We start from the raw sequence: 25,971 nt of genomic DNA on the forward strand, positions 1-25,971 counted from the left end.
TAAACACTAAAATCAAAAGGCAAGAGTAAAGCAATGCCAGCATGTTGGAGGAATGCTATACTCACTTTGGTATTTACTAGTATTTTAAGACCACCACAGGACCAATAATGTTTCCAGATTTAAAGAGACTTAAAAAAATCATGACTATTACTACTTGGGGGCACTAATTATGTGCCAGACACTGTATCAAGGGCTTTACATTTAATCACCATAATTTTTAAATGGAGGTAAATATTATGATCCTACAGATCAGGATCAAAAGTCAAGTGACTTGAAAAGGGTCTATATTCAAAAAACAAGAAAATGGCAGAATCAATATCATCACCTGAGTCTGTCTCAGCGTCTAAAACACTACTACTTCTTTTTTTGGATTATTCTAGGTTTTTGTGTGTGTGTTTGTTTGTTTTTAACACACACCAGTAACAAAAAATAATACAGATTTAAACGCTCATGTAATTTTGACATTGGGAATCCATGCATGAATAAACACTATAAAACAGGCAGGGCTTTTGGCCTATTCCCTCGATCCTGATTTGCTCATTTGTAATATGACTCTCTGGTATTAGCCCCCAGCAGAGATCTGATCAGCCAGTTTCTGCTTGGCTCAATCCCAGCTCTACTTGCTGCTCACACTGGCTTGCTTTCTTGGTTCTCCTGACTGCCAGGTCCACTAGTTCTTTGGCTTTTATCAGCATAAAAAGCACTTCTTTTAGCGTATAAACTCCTAGAAGGCAGAGATCCTGTTTGTTGTTAAATATGTTTTATAAACCAACATGAAAATATAGGAATCTAATATTTATTTATTTATTTATTTATACAATCCTTGTTTAACTGTATCCATCCATATTCATAATGGACCTAGTTTTAAGCTCAATATCTTTTTCATTTAAACAAGCAGCATTCTAGCACATGTCTAAAAGGAATGTGTAATATGTTTATGTCATATGTATGCTATATATTTTTTGCCAAACACATCCCCATATGACTATAATATTGGTTCAAATTCAAGTTCACTATAATATTCATATTATGCTGGCTATAACCATAACCAATTGTTCTATTTTAATATGTATAAAGTTTACCTTGAATTATCTTTTTGTGAGCTATATCCTGTTTATTTCCTTGGTATCACTCTAATTTTTCCTGGATTATGATTTTTAATCTAGTTTCCCATGAGTTTACTCCATCTGACCTACTTCTCACATCTATATTAATGATGAAGTAACATTAATTCTAAAATAATCCTGTATAAAATCAGTATACTTCTATACAAATATAAGAAATAAATGAAATTTCCAAAGATTTAAAACTGAATAATACAGACTCCACCAACGCATTGGTTATGAGTTTCTATGAGCTCAAATAAAATCAAAATATTCAAGTTAAAATCTTACCTTTAAAGTAAAAAGTACAACCTAGTTGCAAAAATATTTATGAACAAGCCCTGTAACATTTAATGAAAGGAAAACCAGCCGCCCCATCCTGATGGGGGCCCATCGGGCCGGGCCGGTGGGGGAAAGGGGCTGTGGCTGGCCGGGGGGAGGGGCTGCAGGCAGTTGGCCAGCCATCCCCACCCTTGATTGGAGTGTTGGGGGCTGATGGGGGTGGGGTCAGCCAGGGGGAGGAGAATGGGGGTCGACTGGCGCCCGGATCAGGCTGGTTGGCTGCCGCAGTGCGTGTCATAGCCAACTGGTCATTCTGGTTGTTCCGCCATTCTGGTCGCTGGGCTTTTATATATATAGAAGATAGAAAACATACCAGCCATCCATCAAATCAAAATAATTACAGCACTTAGCTACAGTTCCTTAAAACATGGCATGATATAGGGCAGGGGATCGGTGAATGAGAAACAAAACTACCCTCAACTTTCAAATTTTCATGTATTCTGTCACATATTCCAACTCATGTACTTTGTTTTTAAAAGACAAAAAGAATATGATCTCCCTAACCGGTTTGGCTCAGTGGATGGAGTGTCGGCCTGCAGACTGAAGGGTCCCAGGTTCGATTCCGGTCAAGGGCGTGTACCTGGGTTGCGGGCACATCTCCAGTGGGGGGTGTGCAGGAGGCAGCTGATCGATGTTTCTCTCTCATCGATGTTTCTAACTCTCTATCCCTCCCTTCCTCTCTGTAAAAAAATCAATAAATATATATATTTTTTAAAAAGAATATGATCTACTCATATTAAATGGCAGTTTAGGTGAAATCAGGATCTAAAGGGAAGAAAGAGTATAAAAAAGAGAGCACCTATTAAGACCAAGGGATGGACCTGGGACTCAGCTGCAGCTGTGTAAGACACCTTGATTCCTTGTGCTCTCTACCTATTGGTTTCTATGAAATCAAATGAGATTTCTTTTTTTTAAAATATATTTTATTGATTTTTTACAGAGAGGAAGGGAGAGAGAGAGAGAGAGAGTTAGAAACATCGATGAGAGAGAAATATCGATCAGCTGCCTCTTGCACATCTCCTACTGGGGATGTGCCCACAACCAAGGTACATGCCCTTGACCAGAATCGAACCTGGGACCTTTCAGTCCGCAGGCCGACGCTCTATCCACTGAGCCAAACCGGTTTCGGCCAAATGAGATTTCTTAAATTCTCTTGACTTTATGCTGATTTTCCTGCTCTTAAAAGGACAACTGAATAAGCAGTATTTTAAAGTTGGGATACAGGCTCCAGTTGTTAGACTCTGAAATTTCAGACTTTATAGACTCACTAGTGGCCCAGTGCACAGATTTGTGCACATTGAAACGAAATTAATCAGAAGGCGGCTGGTGGGATGGGACTTGGCAAGATGGGCTGGACATGCCCTGGAGCCAACTCCCACGGTCCCTCCCTTGCTGACCACACCTGCGGCTGGGCCTCGGCTCAAAGAGCATCTGTAGAATGAGCGGGGTCCCTCTGGCAGCTGGGGCCCCTTGGCCTGGCCTGTGGGGATTGGGCTGACATCCCCCAAGGGGTCCCGGAGTGTGAGAGGGCACTCTGCCAAGTTGCTACCGCTCAGCAGCTCCTGCGTTGAGCGTCTGCCCCTTGGTGATCAGTGCACGTCATACCTACCAGCCAATTAGACAGTCGGTCGGTTGGATGGACGGTTGCTTAGCCTTTTATATATATAGATAAGTTTATTCACACTCTTCCAACAATGCTCAGAATTAGGATATAAACAATTAATTCATCCATCTGTGTTAATTCATTGTTGCATATATAATTCACAAGAAAGCATTAGAAACAATATTACTTAGAAAAACTATTGACATAAAAAGCATGCACAGTACCTTTTGATAAACAATGGAGCACACAAGATCCTTGACAGCAGATAAAGATAGTTCCTGAGCTTCGATGGTAACACTCTCCCGTGTAAGGCCAATTTGCAGTAGAAATGAAATTGTATGCACTGAGCCTCTGGAGTTGGTGAGTGACGGTGCACTGAAGCTTCCATTAGAGAGCCGGGCAGAAAGTCCTGTCTTTGGACTTGAACATGAAGAAGGAGTTGGAAGCACAGCAGGAAGAGTTGCAGGTAACACAGACTTCTGGGCTGATGGAGGGGAATTGTTTGCAGACATCTGCCTTTCTTTAATCTTTTAAAACAGTTGTCAATTCTTTTTCAATGGTTATGAAGAAGCCTTTAAAATCTCAGCAGGAAAAAAAATGTCTGTACTTTTAGGTTTAGTTGAAAACTTCTCTATTTCCTCTTTTAAGCTACTCATAGTGATGGCTGCAAGTTCTACAACTGTGAGTTAAATGCACAGAAGGTCGCTACTTCCCTTAATATCCTCATCAGAAAAGAGTCGACTGCTTACCTTCTGAACATCTTCATTTATTTTCCTTTAAGTTTACTCTTGTCTCTCTAAATTTCAGAAAATACATTCTGAATAAAACTTATTTTTCTGTCAAGATAAAAACTTTCCTGTTTATACAAAGGTGTTTCAGATTGATTAATTCAGTACTTATCCTTTGGTTCACTGATTTGATGGGATACTTTCTCAAATGTTCACTCCTTAAATCACCTTCTCAAATGACCTCATTTTCATTTGTAGGGGGGGTAGATATTTCCATTATGAAGTACAAAGCTTTTTAAAATAGTTCAGGTATATTTCATTTGATGAATGGGTCCATCGAGAAAAGCTGATTCTTTCTGAGATGTAGACAGCCTGAAAGGAATTTTTAAAAAACTTTTAACATTTTATACTCATTTGACATTTTAAAAATGCAAGAATACCTATAATTTTTCAAATGAGAATTTTTGATTGTATGTTTATAATTCACCAATAACTCCTAATGGGTAGCCATTTTTTTCCTAGTTATCAGAGCCATTTTTTTCACTTCAGGGAAAGCCTCCTGCTTCAAATAATAATAATAATAACAACAACAACAACAACAACAATCCAGCACTCTTAATGAAATCCTGAGATTTGAAATCAAACACTTTTATTCCACAAATACACAACTGAGTTATGACAGAGGGAACAGAGAACAGCAGAAGGGACAAAAAAGAAAAGTAAAAGTCATATTGTCATAGAAATAAAATAATAAAATATGTTCTACTCAGCCATATAAAAGATATATAATTGTCCTGACACAGACAAATTGAGAGTATTCTTTCTTATATTAAAGTCTAATTCTGGCTCTAGCTGGGTTGGCTCAGTGGATAGAGCACTGGCCTGCAGGCTGAAGGGTCCTGGGTTCGATTCTGGTCAAGGGCATGAACCTAGATTGCAAGCTTAATCCCTAGCCCTGGTCAGGGTATGTGTGGGAGGCAACCAATCCATGTGTCTCTCTCACATCAATGTTTCTCTCTCTCTGTCTCTCCCCCTCCCTTCCACTCTCTCTAAAAAGCAATGGAAAAATATCCTCGGGTATGGATTAACAACAACAAAAGGCTAATTCTGACAAAATATAATTGTTGAGTTGCTTTGTTGACAGATTTCTTTCAGAAGTCTAAAAAAGCTGGTGGACATATACTATACAAGTTATATGGCCAACAAGTAATGTGAAAAACATACTTATGATGGGGAATTCAGCAGAAAGTGATCTCATCATAAAAGACTTCTAAAAGTAAAGAAAAGAACAACTAGGCACCATTACATATGTATCACACTTTTTTAAGAGGACAGTTCAAAACATAAAAAGAAGGTATAACCCCACACCAAACCAATGGCTAAGTGAAATAGCTCACAAGAGATGGATCTTTCTAAATTCCATTTAAATACCTGTAAACAATTCCAATAATAAAAAAGAGGGAAGTATCCAGTGGGTTTGCTGAATGACTCTCTGGAGAGAAGTTAATGGGGCTAAAAAAAAAAATAGGACGAACACAACAGAACAGCAAAACCATACAGATATAGTACCAGGAATGAGAAAACTAAAAAACATACACACGAAGGCTTCGGGAAAAAAATACCTAAAGATAACAAAAGGTTTTATAGCTACATTCAAATAAATGATTATTATCCCACCTTATACTGTACAGCACTTAATCCTACAAGTATTTCACATACTTTATCTCACAATATCTCTTTGGAATTTGTTAGGGCAAACATAATTTCTGCAGGTGAGAAAACTGAAGCACAAGCAGATAAAGCAATATGCCCACCATGGCTATTAAGAGGTGGGGGTGGGGGTGGGGTGGGGGGGCAGAATTCGGACCCAAGTTTGGTAAAACATACTATTTCTCAAAGAGAACAAGGAACTGAGAGAATCTCTGTTCAGAGAGGATGTTGTTAAGGTTGAGAGAGTACGTAGAGAAGGCAGAATTGCTCAACTTGTATTTTGTTTATCTTCTCTCAGTTTTCCAACTACGGTTGCAGAAGAACATTGAGAACTGAAACCTGAGCCTGGTGAATAATAGAGACTAAAACTACTTAATGTGAGTGTAAATCTTCAGGACCAGATGCAATCCATTCCATACTGCTAAAGCAATAAACAAGTGTAATCACAAAGCTGCTATAATCTTGGAGAAAGAGCTCAGAAAGAGAGAACTAATCATGGCCTGGAGATGGGTCAGAGTTGCATCAAGTCTTGTGGGCTGGCAGGAGTGGGAAGCAGATTTCAGAAATTACAGACAAATAAATTTAATATTAAGCCTTAGTCAAAGCTGAGAATAGGTTATATATGAAATGGTTTTTGAATACCTAAGAATGGTTTTGAATATAATGATCACTGGATATCAGCATGAATTCAAAGAGAACAAATAATGTCAAATCAACTGCACTTAGATCTTGGAAAAGAATGATTTCTAGATTTCTAATAATAACTCACAGGTATTGAGCTCTATCTGTCAGACACTTTTCTAAGCACTTTATATGTATTACCTCATATAATCCTTCCAACAACCCATTTTATTTTTAAAATATATTTTATTGATTTTTTACAGAGAGGAAGAGAGAGGGACAGAGAGTCAGAAACATCGATCAGCTGCCTCCTGTACACCCCCCACTGGGGATGTGCCCGCAACCACGGTACATGCCCTTGACAGGAATCGAACCTGGGACCTTTCAATTCGCAGGCCGACACTCTATCCACTGAGCCAAACCAGTTAGGGCCCAACAACCCATTTTATGGTTGAGAAAACAGAGGCTTAGAGATTAGAGTACTCACCCAAGATCACACAACTGGCAAAACCAGAAGAAAAAAAAAAAATAGTGTATTCTGGCCAAAACAGTACTCAAGATGGTTTTCCAAGTGACTTTTGTATATATGTTGCCTGAGTGTGACTTGGATAAGCTTGCTGCTCTATCAACTTAGATGAGAGAAGTCTTCAGGAAGGGCCTTGGAAATCTTTCCTTGGTCCTATATTTGGAATCTGACAGGGCAAACATCATTACTGCAGGTGAGAAAACTGAAGCACAAGCAGATAAAGCAACTTGCCCACCATGGCTATTAAGAGATGGGGAGGGCATTCGGACCTAAGTTTCGTAAAACATACTATTTCTCAAAGAGAACAAGGAACATGCTTCCAAAACTCTAAGATTCTACAATCTGGGAAAAATAAAGTAAAATTAAAGTGAAACGTAACAAGGATGTCTGTAAAGCTTTGCATTCAGTTTCAAAAAGTTAAATGTGCAGTATAGAAATAATGGGTGACTAAAAGAAATGCAAACTTAAACCCCCAGGACACTGAGAATACATCTGCATCAATCTGTATACTGGTTGCCAGTCAGCCTACTTTACTAGTGTATTCATTTCTACAGTCCACATTTTTGAGCTGTATTGATTTTTTAAAATAAGATAATGGTGAAAACAATGTCATGGGACAAAATATGCTTAACAAAACCAAACAGAATAATGGTCTTCAAATATTTGAAAAGGTGTTAAGAAAATAATAGGTTTTATTCAGCATCACTGCAGAGGATAGAAGTAAAATGAAAATAACAGCACTACTTATTTACCTCACAGGTTGTTGTGAAAACTTAGCTAAGTACCTACAATATTTAGATGAAGGAAACAACTAAGCTCCTACTTTATGCTAAATAATGCAATTGAGATACTTTATTAAACCTTTGCAATAACTCTGGGAGATTTATTTAATTCTATTTTATAGAAAAGGAATTAGAGCTTGAGTAGTTGCTTGTCCAAAACTACCCAGCTAATACGTGATGGGACTGGGTTTCAAACAAAAGTTTCCCTGACCCTAAAACCCTTGTTCCTTCTACTATTTCATCCCACCTCCAACACCACAAAAATGGAACAGGTTTTCTCATGAGGCAATGAGCTCCTTAAATATACCTGACTCAAGTGTGAATTTTAAAAAGCTGATCTGTCATTTAAAAAAGTAGTAGAAATATCTATGAATAATGTGCAGGTTAAATATTACAAAATACAAGATATTGCTATGTTCAATAATAATTTAATTTTAATAGATGTCTTCCACTAAATTTTCATTTTATTACACCTGTTAAAACTAGCCAAATAAAAGTAACTGTCTAGTAATACAATCTACTAATTTATCAGAATTATTGATAACTATTAATAAACTACATAAATGTTATACTTATAAACAAAAAAATATTTTTAAAACTTTCAGCATGAACACAAATAGAAGAAATTAAGTGAGCTGTCATATTAGCTTCTGCCCACTCATCCCATCTGTTTTTCCTCTCCCTGTTTTGTTTTATGGAACTCTGATTTGCTTTGTAAGATGCAACAAGATGTAGGGTACAAAATATTAAAACTAAATATACGAGAAATCTAAAAGCCCTAATTTATTTTGCCTTTATGCTTCAATGAGAAAACTGAGACAATAGTACACATAAATTTTCCATCAATTAGGTATATTGGTTTCTAACATCTATGAATTGGCAAGCATTTCTAATACGCTTATTTGAAACATCTGGAATATGCTTTTGGGGAGCTTTCTGTCACATATACCATTCAAATAAGGTCATATAATCTGTCAGCTTTGTTGAAGGGAATACAAAGATAAGATATCTTGAGCTCAACCTACCCTATTATTAGAGACAAGTAAAACAAAGGCCCTGGAGTTTAGGGGGTTTTAACTGAGGGTTACTTCGTGGTAACATTACAAGTTGATCTACCTTTCTCTCCCTCTTCCTCACCTCCCACCTATCTCTTAGCAATGCACCTAATTAGAAGAAGCTCTAACAGCAGCATTTTCACTCAACAAATATTTACTGAGTGCCCATTATTTGCCAGACCGTTATGAGACACTGAGGTGACCAAAGCAGACATGACTACTGATCTTTTTGAAGGTTACAGTATGGTGTGGGCAATACACATTACACAAACATTCACATGAATAGCAAGGTAACTACAAATTATAACAAGTGATACGACAGAGTATAATACTAAGAGGACCTAATTTCAACTGGGGTCTCAGGCAAGGTGTGCCTTTAAGGAAGTGGTATTAAAGTTGAGATCTAAGGAGAAGTAGGCGTCAGGGAAGCAGAGTGAAGCAAAGAGGATTCCAGGAAGACAAAACAAATACTTCAAAAGGAAGTTCATTATTTAGTTTAGCCAGTGTTCTTTTTGTACTCAGTAAAGGCTAAAGTGAAAAGGTAAAATGTTTTTTTTCTTTTCAGAATACCATAATATTTACCATGACTTTCTACGAGTAATGGGTTTTCCTGATTCAATTTAGTTTTGTGTGCCAGGAATGCTGATGAATAGGGGGTCTTTTATTCTCCTGTTGATATGTGTATTTTTTCAGCATGTAAAAAAGCATGCAGCCTTTTTCAAAGCAATACTGACCAATGTCCTGAAGTCAATGTCCATGTTTTGCGGTAATCCAGGCTTGACTTTGCTTAGTAATACTGATGTTGCTTTCAACTGCATATTGTATTATTAAAAAATTCAAATAACTTTGTGGTTGGGTTTTTTTTTTTTAAAGAATAGTTTGTAGCAATCCTTAAACCTATTTATGTATTTTAAAAATATAAAAATTACCTTAGATTAATATACTTTTTCTCCTAAGAGCTCACATTTGACTACATTGTTGCTGCTAAAAGTCTGCTTATCCAAAGCAGGGGTATTTCACTCTCAGTTTTTTCACTGTCAGAGACAACATAGAAAGAGAGCTCACCAGGTCTGCCCTCTGCTCAGGCACTGAAATGTTTATCCAGTAATAAGATTACAGACTGCCAGTCTGGCAATGTTGAATGAATCTATGTTGGGCTTCATCACCAATCCTTACATCAGTCGTATCTGAGAAATCGGATTGGCTGATAGCCAATGAACCATTTCTCACATCCTGCCACTATAAACTAAACATGTGAGTGGAGAAAACTTTTTTCTATACTGAAATTAAAATTCAAACATCTCCCAAGTACATTACCTCAAAAAATTTTTTTGCCCACTAATGATATAATTGCTCCAAAGAGGCACACACACAAGTTCAATTTGAATTACATAATGGGAGAGACTCAAAGTATTATCAGTACAGAAAATTGTGGATCATAAGTATGGCTATTATTAAACCAAATTAAAACTTGTATTAGCAAATAATTTCCCCATATTTCAAGTGCTGTAAAAGCAGTCTCTTTTTAAAAAGAGCAATAACTCCAACATGATGTTTACACCAACTTTAAATGTCCTTTTAAAAATAAGAATAAAGCCTCTCAAGAAAGTGCATTTAAATGACCACTATTCATTTAAATGAATATGTTTTTTTTCAATACTTTTATAATTTTTAAAATTTAATGCCCCAAAACTTGATTAAGCTTTTTTTTTTTTTTTTGAGCGCGGCAGTGTTTACATGAAAAACAATCCAGTGAGAGAGAAATTTCTATTTTAAAGAGGTCACCTGATGAAACTGAAAGCTAGTAAAATCTGCATATTTAAAAGACTCACTACCTGGGATGCCTAAAAAATTAGTTTCAAGATATAAACCGGTCAACATTCCTGAATTTGAATCACCTAAAAAGTTAAATGCTATCTATATACCAAATGATTGAGCCTCGGGTGGAAACTGGCTTGCCAAATATCCCAAGCTCATCTGATCAGACAGACTTACCACATCTCTATTACCTACTGAAGCAAAACCTAGCAACATGAAGGCTTCTGGGGCACGTTTTAAATACTTTTATCAAAACGGGTGTCACTTCTTTTTGTCTGAATTGCCATGCTTGCTCTCAATCCAGATCCTAACAGGGGAGTAGGAAAAGGTTCCGTTATAAAGGAAAACTGGCGAGACCTGGGTAGGGTACCTTATGGATGCCTTTAGCGGCAGATCCACAGATAATGGCCAGCCCTCACTGCATCAGAAGTCGGTAAGTTAGATCGAAGCAAAACCAGTCGCTAAAACTGTAAAAGGAAGGACGTCAGCATTCAGCACGTGTAAGAGTAACGCAGTAGTAACATTTTTCGAGGCACAAACGAAGGCACTGAAAAGTTTCTGTTTCATTTGCGACATCTTAGAGCTCATCCAGGCTGGCTCGTTCAACGTAGTGGTGCAGGGTGTAACTTATCCTTTCTAATCAAAGATGACACCGATAGCCCGATTTCCTGTGGGGATGGGTGTGGCCGAGAGACAGCTCCGTCCAAGCCGTCAATCTGTGCGTGGAAAAGTCTGCAAGTCGCACACACGCCTGCCGCTCGGTGTCTAGTCGTGCCTGCAGCCGGCGGGGCCCACGCTTCTGACTGCGATGACTTCAAACAGAATATCCAACAGGCAACCGAGTGGCGTGGGCTGTTTTTATTGCTCCAAGACACAGTTGCACTCCCCTGGGTTTCATCTTAAGAAAAACCTCCCCGGGGGGGTGAACAACTCGGAGCAACGCTGCAACTTGCACAAAAACTTATAAACAGCGTCAGGAAACTGGGGTGGGGGCTCTCGGTCTCTAGACACCATGTCCTCACCCCCTGGAGACGGGGACACGGCGAAGTGATGAAAAGAGAAGGAAAAGGCTCGTCCAAAATCCCGGAGCCCGGCCGCCGCCGCCGCTCTGGCGTCGGGAGCTGGTCTGGGGAACCCAGGACCGCCGGATCCTGACCGAGGGGCCGGACGCGGCGGTCGCCCACGGAGCGCGAGTCCCCGGTGGCCTCGGCGCCCACGCCGGAACTTGGCCCCATCTGGAGGCCGCGCCGGCGCCCCCATCGCCGCGGCGCCCCCCGCTCGCCCCCCGCCGCGCGCGCCGCCAACTTCCCGCCCAGCCCGCGGCCGCCGCCCAGCCCCGCGCGGGGTCCCAGTCCCGCCGCCGCCACCTCCGCCACCGCCGCCACTGCCGCCGCCGCCGCGTGCGGGGGTTTGGGGGAGGGGCCGCCCTCGCCCGACGGGCCCCGAGAACAAAGCGGCGGCCGCGGCGGCGCTAACTTTTTCGGTGTCCGCTCCGCGCTCCCCGGGGCGACTACTTACAGAGGAGGGCTCGGCCGTCCGTGAGAAACTCCGCGCCCGCCGGCCCGCGATCGGGTCTCGGACGAGGCGCCAGCGAGGCTTCACGCGCCTCGCAGGATCCCGCCCGCCGCAGGCGCCCCTTCCTCCCGCCTCCTCCCTCCTCCCTCCTCCCTCCTCCCTCCTCCCCGTCCCGTCCTGAGGCCCGAGGGCGGGGGGCCCGGGCGTGCGGGGCGGGGGGCGCGCGGCCGGCGCGGGGCCTGCCGGGAGCTGTAGTTTCCCGGCGAGCACGAGCGGGTGGTAGCCGCGCGTGGGCGGCACTCACGGTCCTCACCCCGCGCGCGGGGGCGGCGGGACCCTGGGTTCCTCCGGCTCGTGCCGCCCCCCACGAGGCCGCGGCGCGTCCTGGAGCGCGGGGAGCGCTGCGCGGGGTGCCCGGCGTGGCTGTCGAGCGGTCTCTTTCTCTCGTGGTCCGCTCCGGCGCAGGCGATGGAGTTGGGGGGGTTGAGAGGGGCCGGCTGGGACGGGCGCCGCGCAAGGGGTGCAGAGCAGAGCGCGGTTTCCACCTGAGATCCCTTCCCCCAGCTTCCCACCTTCCCCTCCACGGTGCTGCCCCGCGGGGGCGGCTGGCAGAGCCCCGGGGCACTTGGCACCCGGGCGGACGCATCCAGAGCCCCCGCCGACCGCAGAGGGAACTGAAGTGGCTCCTCGCCATGTGTTTCGGGGTTCCTACTTGGCCATTTATAAATTCGAGGGCGCACCCCTGCCACCCGAGGGAAGTGCGGTCAGGAGTCACGGACCCAGGCTTCTCCTGGCCGGGAATCCAGGTGGCAGTGCCAGGTGAGTGGGGCGGGGGTGGGAGTGCGGGTGAGCATCTAAGGCAGCGGTTCTCAACCTTCTGGCCCTTTAAATACAGTTCCTCCTGTGGTGACCCAACCATAAAATTATTTTCGTGGCTACTTCATAACTGTAATGTTGCTACTGTGATGAATCGTAATGTAAATACCTGATATGTAGGGTGGTCTTAGGCGACCCCTGTGAAAGGGTCGTTGGACCGCCAAAGGGGTCGCGACCCACAGGTTGAGAACCGCTGATCTAAAAGGAAAACACGCCGTATGTTCAATCACTGATGGTTTATGTGAGAAAAGCCCGAGCAGCTGTCCCAGAAACCACCTGATTCTCCTTCTGTCAAAATGTTACCCCCAAAGTAAATGGTGTGGAAACAAGCGAAGGGCTGCAGTCAGCAATCCTCCCACCCCCAAGCAGAGGTCAAGAGGGCAGTTTTTGAGAACAGAAAGAAAGTTAAGTGGGTCCCTACTTTTTATACCAAGTCATCCATCTTAATGACTGTCTCAGGTTTGAAAGTTAATAAGTGCGAATTTTGCTCTGGCCGGTGTGGTCAGTGGTTAGAGCGTTACCTGAGGACCGAAGGGTCGCGGGTTCGATTCCCGGTCAAGGGCATGTACCTGGGTTGCGGACTCCATCCCCGGGTGGGAGGCAATCAGTCGACTATCTTTCTCACATAGATGTTTCTCGCGCTGGCTGGTCCTCCCCCCACTCCCCTTCGTCCCTCTCTCTAAAAGCAATCAATAGAAAAATATCCTTGGGTGAAGATTAAAAAAAAAGGAAGAAGAAATGAGGGTTTTAAAATAATTTATATCAAAGATGGGACAAGTAAAATCGTATAAATCCTAGTCCTACTCTAAAGCTATGTTTTTCAAAAAACATTCTCAGGAATGGGAGGCTGCTAAATGTCTCACATCCAGTAGTAGCTCTCATTCCATCTAATTATACCTTATTCTTCAGAGGGTCCTGCCATTCTTTCACTGTAAAATTGAAAGTAAATTCAGTTGTTTACCTCCTTTTTTTTTTTTTTTAAGAATGCTCTTACCTAACTTTGCCTTTTTCTTCCTTCCACTTCCCAGCAGACGTTTTAGTCCAGCCCCAAATATCCTCTCTCGCAGGATTCCCAGGACCTCATTGGAGCTGTTTACAGCCAGTCCCGTCTCACTAGTGACTTCCATTTTCTCTCCTGGTCCTTAAAGAGACAGATGTTACTCTTCCTAGAAGCAACTTTTCTAAACGAATCAAGCTGCTATTAGAGACTTAAGGATTTGTGTATGTGTGTGTGAGAAAGAATTCCACATAACACCTCTCTTTTCTTTATTTGCATTTATATGTGGCTTTATATAATTTACCATTTGATTATATTTTATTTATTTTATTTTTTTAATCCTCACCCAAGGATATGTTTTTATTGATTTTTAGAGAAAGAGGAAAGGGAGGGGAGAGAGAGAAAGAGAGAGACAGACAGACAGACAGACATTGATCGGCTGCCTGCCACATGAGACCACTGGGGATCAAACCTGCAACCTAGGTGAGTGCCCTGACCGAGAATGGAACCAGCAACCTTTTCATGTACAGGATGACACTTCAACCAACTGAGCCACCTGGCCAGGGCATGTTGATTTTATTTGTAATATAGTTAGACTAGAATGACCTGAGCATTTTACTATAATTTGTACTCTGATCATACACTTCAAAATCTCAAGTATCTTTAGAAAGAATTCTGACTTCATAGGCTTTAAGTTGTCTCATAGTTCCTTAAATCATGATGAAGCGTTTAGCTGAAGGCTAATTGATGTTAATTTAGTTTGTCCTTTTTCCTAGATTCCTTTTGAGACTTTCCAGTCCTTGATGTATTAATTCAATAATTGTTTTTTGAGAGGCTACTATGTGCAAGGCACTTACTTAATAGATCTACAGGTAAAACAGTTGTTCTCAGGAACCTAAAGTGCATTAAACAAGATATGTGAAAATCTCTAATACTGAGAAGAGAGTAAAAAAAAAAAAAAAAAAAAAAAAAGCAGGAAGCAAAATAAATAGCTAGCAGATGTTAGAGAAGCACAAGACATTCCCCTGACCTGGGGAAGGGTAAGTGCATGGGAAAAGAGAATTTAACTAGGTTTTGAAGAAAGAGTAGGATTTGGAAATATGGGGAGAGGGGTGGGGGGAAAAAAAGAAAATTCTAGTTGGAAGCAACAGTGAGCAAAGGCACATAGATGTGAAAACATGGGCACATTTGTGAACTAAGCAGTTCAGTTAGGCTGAGCCATTGGGTTTTTTTCTTCACAATTTAAAAAAATTGAGATGTAATTTATAAACCATAAAATCCACTCTTTAAATGTGTGCAATTTACTGGGTTTTAGTACATTTATAAAGTTACGCAATATCACACCATCTAATTTGAGAATATTTTTATTACCCCCAAAAGCAATCCCAGGCCCTACAGCAGTCACTCCTCATTACCCCCTGAGTTGGCCAGCCCACCCAGTGGGCTCCCAACAGAGTCACACGGGTGTTTGTAGTTAGAAGCCTCACCTGAATGGTGCATGTAGAGGGGATACTGGCAGGGCATCTGCTGCATCTGCTCCATATAGCTGCAACTTCCGTCTTACAAACCTGTATCTCTAGCCCCCACCTCCTGCCCATCTCTCTAAAAAAAAAAAAAAAAAAAAAAAAAAAAAAAAAAAAAAAAATCAATGGAAAAATATCCTTTGATCTCTTTCTGTAACCACCTGAATGTCCCAGAGAAAGATCACAAATTCAACGTGTCCCTAACTGAACTCATCTTTTCTTCTTCCTCTACGTGTTTCCAATCTGAGCTCATAGTACCACCGTCTGTTTAGTCATCCAAGACAGAAACTTCTTAGTTAGCCTAAATTCCTTTTCTCTTTTCTCCAAATCTAATCGGTGGCTAAACCCCACCAATTTCATACAATCATGTTCCCTGTGTTGTATGTCCTTTCTTCTTTTCCACTATTACCATCTTAGTTCAGGCCTTTCATTAACTCTCACCTGATCTACCGAAAGGATCGAAGAGATTTCCCTGCCTCGAATCTTCTCTTCTTTAACCCACTCTCCACTCTGCCACCAGAGCAATAGTTGTAAAATGCGGAATCGATCCTATGATTCCCTGAGCCTCAAATCCTTCAGTTGCTAACCAGTGTCTTTCTTGTGCTAACTTTAGAGCACGGCATGCCCCCTTCCATGGGCCCCTTGCTGCTTTCTCATATTGCTACCCCCCATTCTTCATATATCTAGGACCTCAGGCAGTGGTGGACTTTTGTTCATGCAACACCTGTCTCCCCCTTTTCCACCTGGTAAACATTTCAAAGACTCATTCGGTTCCAGTAGTCTTCTGGGATGCCTTTCCTGTCTACTTCAGGCCTGATGGGAATAACCATTCCTTTCTTCCATAGCACCTGTGACACATCTTTACCCTAATCTCTCTCTTACTAAACTGTAAGAGAGCAGGAGTCATATCTAATTCATCCTTACATCCCTTGCAAAGTGCCTTTCCCAGACTTAGTCTTCCGCTGACATAGTTGAATACTAGAAATTTGGGGGTCATTGCAGAGGGTGGAGAATGAAACTATGGAAAAGGATGACATTACCCTGCAGGAAGGCCAGGGGCAGGAATTACATTCCTTGGTGGTGTGTTATGCTGAAGGATGCAGGATTCTATGTTTGACTCCAGAGCCTCTGTGCTTTTCACTAATCATGTAAATACTAAAGAAGGTCCATTCTTTTTGGCAATGATAAGTTAATGATTTGTTGACTCTGGTGAAAGAGGTGTCAGGAGAAGACTGAGGGCCAAAGGCAAACAAGTGAATTGAAGACGTAAATGGAAGATGAGAGGAAGATACAGAGAATACACTGGTAGTTCTCAGATTTTCAGATTTCAATGATGAATACATTTACAAAAAATTGGAGACTGAGTTGTCAACTTCTTGTTTTGTTGATTAAGAACATTAAAATAAAGCCAGAGCTCAAAACCACTAATCATTAGGGAAATGCAAATAAAAACTACAGTGAGATACTACCTCCTACCCATCAAGTGTTGGCAGGAATTTGGAAAAGTTGGAATCCTTATGCACTGTTGTTGATAGGAATGTAAAATGGTGCAGCTGCTGTGGAAAAACAGTATAGCTGTTCCTCAAAAATTAAAAATAGGATTATCATATGATTCATCAATTATACTTTTGGGTATATATCCAAATGAATTGAAAGCAAGGTCTTGAAAAGATATTTGTACACCTATGTTCATAGCAGCATAAGCCAATCAGATGTCCATTAGAAGAGTGAATAAGCAAAATGTAGTGTATACATATAATGAAATACTATTCAGTTTTAAAAAGGAAGGATGTTCTTATACAACATGAAAGCATCTTGAGGACATCATGCTAAATGAAATAAGCCAGTCACAAAAAGACAAATACTGTATGATTCCATTTATGTGAGGTACCTAGATAGTCAAATATGGAGAGACAGAACGTAGAATGGCAGTTGCCAAAGGCTGGAAGGAGGAGGGAATGGGGAGTCATTATTTAATGGGTAAAGAGTTCTCGATATGGATGGTGGTGATGGTTGTGCAACAATGTGAATATATTAAATGCCACTGAACTGTACTCGTAAAATGGTTAAGATGATAAATTTTATGTTATGTGTATTTTACCATAATTGAACAACAGCTGAGCAAGACAATAAAAAACAAACTCAAGATTTATTAAGTTAATTTAGAAATTATTATATATAATTTTTAAAATGTAACATCAAGTATGAAGGAAAAATATAAGAATGAAGATTAGCTTTTTTATTAAATACAATTACCTTATTAATAATAAAACACATTTTTTCTTAATTTTCTCATTTTGTAACAGACTGAGAAAACATAGTCCTGAACAGGCATTAATATGGAACTGGCACTTGAGAACTAATAGTGTTAGCTACATTAAAATGGAAGCAAAGGGCAAGAGAACAATAATGAAAGAAGGTAGCAGGGTTCATGGAAGATCATTGTGTACCTGTTTTTATTGGTTAGGCTGTACTATTACATACTATGATGCATCAGATACTCTTTATATTTCTGTCAGGCACTCCTTTAAGTAATCATAATGTATTTGTTTTCAGACATTCAGTATTTTATTGAAAATGTAGTATACTGCCAGTTCCCTACTCTTGTAAAGATTATACTTTCAGAGTCTATTACAAATTAAAGTATATGCTAAAGATATGTGTGTGCGCACTGTAAAATCATCATTATGTAACGAGCTGCATAATTTGATAAACATATGAAATACTAACACACAGAGATGTGCATAATTAGGCTGTTATCTAACCACTACGCCATGTTTCTCTCACAGTTTTGGTCTCTAAAAGACCTGAGTAATAATTTATACTGTATCCTGTATGGTCCTGAATGTCATAAGCCATTAGCTTGTTTTCTGATTGGTGTTCATTTTCTGTAATCTAAGAGTAGAATTTAAAGAAGGGGACCAGTTTGCCTCAATGTGAAATGAAGATGCATAGTTTAGCCTGGCCAGCATGGCTCAGTGGTTGAGCGTTGACCTATGAACCAGGAGGTCACAGTTCGATTCCCCGTCGGGGCACATGTCCAGGTTGTGGGCTTTATCCCCTGTGTAGGGCATGCAGGAAGCAGTCGATCAATGATTCTCTCTCATCATTGATTTTTCTGTCTCCCCCTCTCCCTTCCTCTCTGAAAGCAATAAAAATATATCTTACTAAAAAAAGAAAAATTTAAAAAAAAGATGCACAGTTTATCTATGGGCACTTCATTTGTTTATGAAATTTCCTCCCAGCCCACTTTTCTAAAATTACAATTTTGTTTCTTCTTAATTTGAAGTATATATTTACTCTTAAACTGTTAGAAGGATTTTCTTGGAGAACTAAACAGATACATCACGAAAGTAAATTAATATCATTTGCTTTCTTACAGGTCTCTAAATTCAAACTTTAGTGTTCCCCATAATAGGTGTGTGATTTACTGAGTAAAACCCACAGAAGATCATGGTTTGGCCAGTGACAGAAGGGGATTAGTCTTACTAAAATTGTATGCTGAGTAATTTAGCTTCTTCTTAAGGGAAATTTAGGTACATTCTTGGCCTGGTGCTGATGCTCAGCTCTGTTGAAATGCTTTTTCAAACATTAAAATTGAAGGTGGATAAGTCCATTTAATTTATTATAGTCTGGATAATGATGTAAATACAGACCATTGGGCAGAAAGGATTTTTTATGACCACAGTCTGTATTGTTTTAGAAGTCCTAAAACGCTTGAAATACTATGCTAATGTTTTCAGATATATAAATAAAACAAACAGCATAAATTCATTCTAATTTTAACCAAAAATAAAGAAATATATATGAACATATGTGGTTTAAGGCAGAATTTGGGTTATGATAGTGTGTTGCAACTTTCTATTATTAATAGCTATGTGTGGCATAGTCAAATTGTTTTTTAAATGACTGCTGCTATTTTCTGTGAATTTATGTCATTTTTATTTGCTTTTTTAACATTCTATTTTTGAATCCTGTGGAAAGAGATTTTAGAGTCCTTCTTCCTCTTTTATTTGAGGCTGCTGTGCCTCACCTGAATCTTAAAAACAAGCTTTATTTTTTTGGTATGACTTGAAAATTATTCTTGGAACAATTGTCCTTTCATGAAGAGTCAGAAAGGGCCTAATTAACCATCACAATTAATACTGTATCAAGATGACAAAATTGAGAAAAAGAGCACTTTTATAGTTAAATCTGATTACAGTCTGTGTAGCCTGATCAGTAGAAAAAATCTCACAATTTTATATCATTAAAACATAGATAAATAGAATAGAATATCTTGGAAAATCCATAAGTGACTCCCAAAACAAAAGACAACAAAGTGTCTCAGCCGTGACTTAAATCATATTAACTTACAGTTTAGTATTGACTCTTTTTGAAAAGTTCACCTTTTCCCCTTCCAATAAATATGGCATTAGATATCTGATTAAAGGAGAGAAAGCAACACCAAATGCTTATTCTGCTTGTAACTTGGAAATAAAATAATTTCACAGGTGTCTGGCTTTACATTCAGCAAAAGCTCACCTTGGCACAGTAAACGTTGGATTTTACTGACTACTGAAATGTTCTCCTTTGAAACTGGAAAAACCTGTAGGTTAGAGTAAAAGTGCACTGGCTGCCGTGGAGCTGGCTTTGCGTGCCCCTGGGCAGGTTATTTAACTTCCCTGTGCTTTAATTTTCTCATTAATAATGAAGATAATAATATCTCTCATCATCCTAATTTATAGAATTAGAGGTTCTTTAAAAACTTATTATTGACACACCTAACATCCTTGATCATATTTTTAACTTAACACCATAAAAATGTAGCCAGTAACTTTGAATGGAAACACGTTCTTGAGCTAACAGCTTTTTGTCTTTCACATACTATCATTAATATAGTCCAGAAATTGGTGCCTTGTCACCTACTTGATCCTGTAAGATGTAAAATAAGTTTATTATAGACAATTTTTTGAATAAAAAGTTGAAATGTATCTATAAATATAGATACATACACTATGTTTATCTACGCTTGCTAACAGTCAATTGACAAACTTCACATTGCAGTCAGTTTTGGTATTGTATCGATCAAGTCTCTTCATTGAGTTGTAAGGAGATGAAATTTCTCTTTGCTTCTCCTTTTTTGATTCTCTCTAGTCTCCTCTCTTTGAGTGAAGTAAAATTCATTTTTTTTTTTTTTTTGGATTTTGAAGCCTTTTCTTTTTCAGAGCCCACAGAGAAAAATCAATTTTAAAAAACCAGGACACAGGAAAAGAATGAAAGGAATTTTGCTTGGGGGCAGGATTAGTGTTGGGAAAAGGAATCCGGGTTTACGAAGCGTGTTCTCCCTGCTTTCAGAGAAGCATGAACTGCTATCCTAAAGGGCTGGGGAGGGAGAGGGCCAGAAAACCAGGGGAAAGAGGTTTTCTTCCCTAAGTTTTATTGCCACCTTGACCTCTGATCTGTGGTGAAAGGAGTTGGGAAGATTTACAGGAAATCTGGATTCCTGAGATTTCTAGGGAACAGCAAAAGTCTGACTCTGTATTGCAGAAGCAAACTTGTTTTTTTGGCAAACATTTTCATTCCATTATTGAAAGCAGTGGTGGATGGATTTGGGCAGGGATATAATGTGGGCCCCTTTATATTCTCCATGGCTATTAAAGGCACAAAAGGCAGTGTTGCTTGATGGTTAGAGCATCGGCCTGAGCACTGAAGGGTCACAAGTTCTATTCCAAGCTTAGGGCATGTGCTTGGGTTGTGGGTCCGCTCCCTGCTCCTTGTCCGGCATACCTGGGAGGCAGCCAGTTGATGTGTCTCTCTTAACATTAATGCTCCTCTCTCTCTCTCTCTCTCTCCCTCTCTCTGTCTCTCTCTCTTCCCCTCTCATTCCCTCCCGCCTCCCTCCCTTCACTGTCTTTGAATTCTTCACTATCTTTGAAAAGCAATGGAAAAAATATCCTCAGGTGAGGATTAACAAAGAAACAAAAATGGCAAGGTGTTTCTGCAGAGGCAAAAAGCGAGGGGAAAGTTGGGAGGGTTGAATCTAAATTGCCTGCTCCATAATTAGTCTAGGGTTAGCCCACTTTACCAATCTTTTTTTACCATTGCCCTCAGGGCCTGACAAAATAGCTACTACACAACATGATTATTAATGTCATCATTAATCTATTATGTGGTTTTTGCTAATGTATTTCTCAGAGAATGTGATTAATGCAGTGGTTCTCAGTCCTGCTAGAATCACCTGGGGAATTTTAAAGAAACCTGATGTCCAGACCACACACGAGCCTAATTTTATCAGAACCTGTAGGGGTGGTACCTAGCCATTTTTTAAAAACAAAAACAAAAATCTTTCTAGATGGTTCCATTGGCTTCATGTATTATCTCTCCTAGGTAAAATAGTTTAACACAGCAGTTCTCACATGTTTTGGTCTCTCAGGACCACAAATATCTTTTGCTTATGTGCATTGTGTCTATTAATATTTATTGTATTGAAAATGAAACCAGATATTATATATATGTTTGATTATGGATATAAAAATAACAAAAGCTGTATATCAGTATATTTTAAATAACATTTTCTTATGAAACCACTACGTTTTCTAAAACAAAGAATTTTGTGAGAGGATTGGCATTTTTGAACATTTAAAAAAATTTAATGTGTGAGTTATTAGAAAACAATTGGATTTATTTATGTATTCAATCTGCTGTAGTATGTTATTTTGGTTGAAGTATATGAAGAAAATTTGGCCGCACTCTAACATGTAATAGAAAAAAGAAAGAATATTTTAAAGTCTCTTCAGATAATTCTGGATAATTTTTTTGTTATTAAACCAAAGCATGACAAATGGCAATGTCATAAAAAATTGCTGCAATGTGGAATCTGAAACCATACAAATAATAATTTTTACTCCATGACATTAAAATGCATTGGTCTCTCTTATACTTTGAATGGATCTTTTCTCTATGATTGGGCATAGAGCATTTGGAAAATGTTGGTTCACTGAGTTTTGCAGATATTCCAAATGTCAAACATTTCATTATATAGTATTTTTAAAATTACGTTTGTTAAAATTGACTTTGTCAGAAAAGTTGTTACTATCAGGAAACTGTCAAGCTTATGGTAGCAGATACAAGTTTTCTAAAATTCCCATTTTTACTTGAAAGATCCAAGTTCTGTCATTGGCTATAAATACTGTCAGTTATTATTCTTGAAGGCATAGGCAAACTTTATTCATTTTCTTTCTTTTTTTAAAAAAAATCTTTATTGTTTAAAGTATTACTTTATTCATTTTCAAACAAATACCTGCCAAATATACAAGTCTGAATAACAACAGCTTACTAGTAAATTATTCTTCCAAGCAGAGTAGAATTTTATGATAAAAGCAGATGGCTCTTCATGCATCTCAAACAATTGAGGTGCTTTTCCTCGAGACAGCTGTCCAGTATGTAGCAGAAGTACTTTATTTGTACCTCCCAGGTTGTCATGAAGAATAGTAAGAGGTACTCTCAACTTCTGCTTCCAGTCAAGATGGAGTAACAGGCTGGATTCGTCATCCCATCTTAAAAAAAATAAACAATAATATTCAAATATTGGAAAACAGGCATTCCAGGAGAGCAATGAAAGAAGGAAAAAGAAAGTCATGAGCTGGACTTTCCCCATATGGCTGTATAGAGAGAATTTCCAGGATGCTGTGGAGGCAGGAATTCAAACAAAGCCAGGGGGTCTCTGTGAGATGAAATGACAGACTTGAGAATATGGGAAGGCCAAGTGGCTATAATTTGCAGGACAGAATGTGGGAGGAGAGAAGACAAGCTTCATGTAGAGAGCGCTTCAGAGAGCAGTCAAGATTTCTTCATAAGACTTCAGCTGAGGATGGATCTGCCTATGCATATGAAGAAACTATGCAAGTTGGAAGAATAAACTGCCAAAAAGGAGCAGACATAACAAGCCCGAGAGCTCAGACAGGGTCAAGAGTATTTTGTGTTTCCACCAGAATGGAAAAATTTCAAAATACAAGGGGCAAAAAGTAGAATACCCAGAGTATTGTTTCATTGGGGTCAAATTACACCCAGATTGCAGGCTGCTCTGTTCCAGCCTAAGAAAATTTAGAAACAAGCCTCCACAGGATCGAACTCTTTCCCACTCAACTGTGTCTCAGAACAAAGATCAAGAATATTTAAGGAAATAACACATATGTCCAGCACCCAAAAAAGTAAAATTCATAACATCTGGTCTCTAATAAAAAAAATTACCAAGCATGCAAAGAAGTGGGAACATACAACCCATAATCAAGAGAAAAATTAAAGAAACACACATATGAAAACAAAAAGAAACAAAAAAATGGCACAGATGATAAATTAGATAAGAATAGTAAAACAGCTGTCATAATTATATTCCATATATTCAAAGGTAGAGAAAAGGTTGAGGATGTTAAGAGATACAGATGGTATGAAGAAAATCCAAATTAAACATCTAGAGAAGGCAAAAAAGCAATGTCTGGGCCAAAAAGAACACTGAATGGAATTAACAACAGATTAGACACTGCCAATGAAAGACTAGTGAACTTGAAGACGTAGAAGTATAAACTAGACAAATAAAATAGACAAAAAGTAGAAAAAAATAGAGTGCTAGTGACCTGTAGGAAAACTTCAAAGAACTTTATATATATAAAAGCCTAAGCAACTGTTTGACTGTTCAACCAGTAGCTATGATGCACACTGACCACCAGGGGGCAGACGCTCAATGCATGGGCATGGAAACATGGAACAGACTGATGAATCTCAGAGGGAAGTGGGGAGAGGGGAGGGTGGGAAGAGATCAACCAAAGATCTTATATGCATATTAGAGGCCTGGTACACAGATTTGTGCACCGGTGGGGTCCCTTGGCCTGGCCTGTGGGGATTGGGCTGAATCCGTGCACCAGGTCTCCAACATCCCCCAAGGGGTCCTGGTTTGCAAGAGGGCACAGGCCAGGCCCCACTGGTGCACAAATCCATGCACCGGGCCTCTAGTCCTATATAATAAAAGGCTAATATGCAAATAGACCGAACAGCGGAACGACTGGTCACTATGACACGCACTGACGACCAGGGGGCAGATGCTCAACGCACAAGCTGCCCCCTGGTGGTCAGTGCACTCTCATAGGGGGAGCGCCGCTCAGCTAGAAGCTGGGCTCACCGCTGGGGAGCACAGCGGTGATAGTGGGAGCTTCTCCCGCCTCCGTGGCAGTGCTAAGAACCCCTCGAGGGATGTCTGCCTGCCAGCTTAGGCCCGTGGTGAGTCAGACATCCCCGAGGGGCCCCAGACTGCAAGAGGGTGCAGGCCGGGCTGAGGGACCCCACCCCCACCCCCAGTGCACAAATGTTGTGCACCGGTCCTCTAGTTTATATATAATTGGAAACCCTCAAGGAGGGGGAATAAAAATTTGAGAAATAATGGCAAAATTTTTCCAAATTTGATGAAAACTTAAAACCCACTGATCCAAGAAACTTTATGAACCCCAAGCAAAAGAACGTAAAAAAACAAAGAAAAAACCCCACCAAGGCATATCGTAGTCAAATTGCTTAAAAACTGTGATAAAGAGAAAAATCTTAAGACAGACTGAGACACATTGCATGCAGAGGAACAAAGATTAGGATGACAGTCAATTTCTTATCAGAAAAAAAGTAAGCAACAAGATATTTGAGCAACATCTTTATTTTTTAAAAGTATATTTTTATTGATTTCAGAGAGGAAGGGAGAGAGAAACATCAGTGATGAGAGAGAATCATTGATCATCTATTGGCTGCCTCTTGCATGCCCCACACTGGGGATGGAGCCCGCAACCCCGGGCATGTACCCTGACCCGAAATTGAATATTGACCTTCTCGATCATAGGTCTATGCTGAACCACTGAGCTACACTGGCCAGGCAAAAAACCTACTTTGTATGTATTATAAGAAAACAGTTTAAAAGTAAAAAGGATGGAAAAAATATACCTTGCTAAGGCTAATTTTAAAAAAGTTAAGTGGCTATATTAAGAATAGAAAAAAAGTAAATTTCAGAGCAAAAAATATTACCAAGTATAAAGAAGTTTACTTCATAATGATAGAGGTCAAATTGTCAAAAAGAAATATAATCATAAACATTTATGCACTTAATAAGAAGGCTTAGACACATTATGTAAAAATTAATAGAACCAAAAGAAATAGGCAAATCCACAATTATAGTCAGAGATTTTAACACAACTCTCATAGTAATCAATAGGACAGGTAGACAGAAAATCCGTTATTATATGGTGAATTTGGGGAACATTACCAAATACCTAGATCTAAATGACATTTATAAAGCATTCTATCCAATAACAGAAGAATACACACATTTTTCATGTACAGAAGGAATATTTACCAAGATGGGTCATATTCTGGGCTATAAAACAGTTCTCAAAAAAATTTTAAGGATTCATTCATACCAAGTCTGTTCCCTGACCATGACAGAATTAAATTTGAAATCAATAACAAAAATATATCAGGGCAATCCTTAACTACTTGGAAACTAACTAACACAATTTAAATAACCCATGGGTAAGAAATGGATATGTTCAATCTCTTGATTGCGCTGACGGTTTTATGTTGTAAACATGTTAAAACCCATCAGGTTGTATATTTTAAATATGTTCAGTTTAATGAAGTTTAATTATATCCCAAAAAAGCTGTTAAAAAGACATGTAATGTACTCAAAAGTTGAAATTTAATAACTACAATTTTTATTGTTTCATCAATAATAGATATTCTTAAGTGAGACTAGCTCTTTT

The 25,971-nt window shown here is 39.6% G+C and overlaps 2 protein-coding genes across 3 annotated transcripts in view; one reads left to right on the forward strand and one right to left on the reverse strand.

Moving 5' to 3' along the window:
* Window positions 1–11,922, reverse strand: part of PRKD3 (protein kinase D3) — a 63,392-nt gene extending 51,470 nt beyond the window's left edge. Inside the window, exons 1-2 of one of the 2 annotated variants that reach the window (XM_070429016.1) lie at window positions 11,807–11,922; window positions 3,273–4,148 (exon numbers count right to left, since the gene is read on the reverse strand). In XM_070429016.1, the coding sequence (XP_070285117.1) occupies window positions 3,273–3,560 (288 nt within the window). In that variant the 5' untranslated portion in view covers window positions 3,561–4,148; window positions 11,807–11,922. Of the gene's footprint in view, window positions 1–3,272; window positions 4,149–6,594; window positions 6,668–11,806 lie in introns of those variants that run through there. The other variant, XM_070429017.1, reaches the window with a different exon arrangement.
* A 322-nt stretch (window positions 11,923–12,244) lies between these two features.
* Window positions 12,245–25,971, forward strand: part of QPCT (glutaminyl-peptide cyclotransferase) — a 38,297-nt gene continuing 24,570 nt past the window's right edge. Inside the window, exon 1 of the mRNA XM_070429024.1 lies at window positions 12,245–12,622. The gene's annotated coding sequence lies outside the window, so the exon portion shown is untranslated. The remainder of the gene's footprint in view (window positions 12,623–25,971) is intronic.

The sequence above is a fragment of the Myotis yumanensis genome, unplaced genomic scaffold (genome assembly GCF_028538775.1).
Source record: "Myotis yumanensis isolate MYYU_CA2020_CCGP unplaced genomic scaffold, mMyoYum1.0.hap1 SCAF_11, whole genome shotgun sequence".
Taxonomy (NCBI): domain Eukaryota; kingdom Metazoa; phylum Chordata; class Mammalia; order Chiroptera; family Vespertilionidae; genus Myotis; species Myotis yumanensis.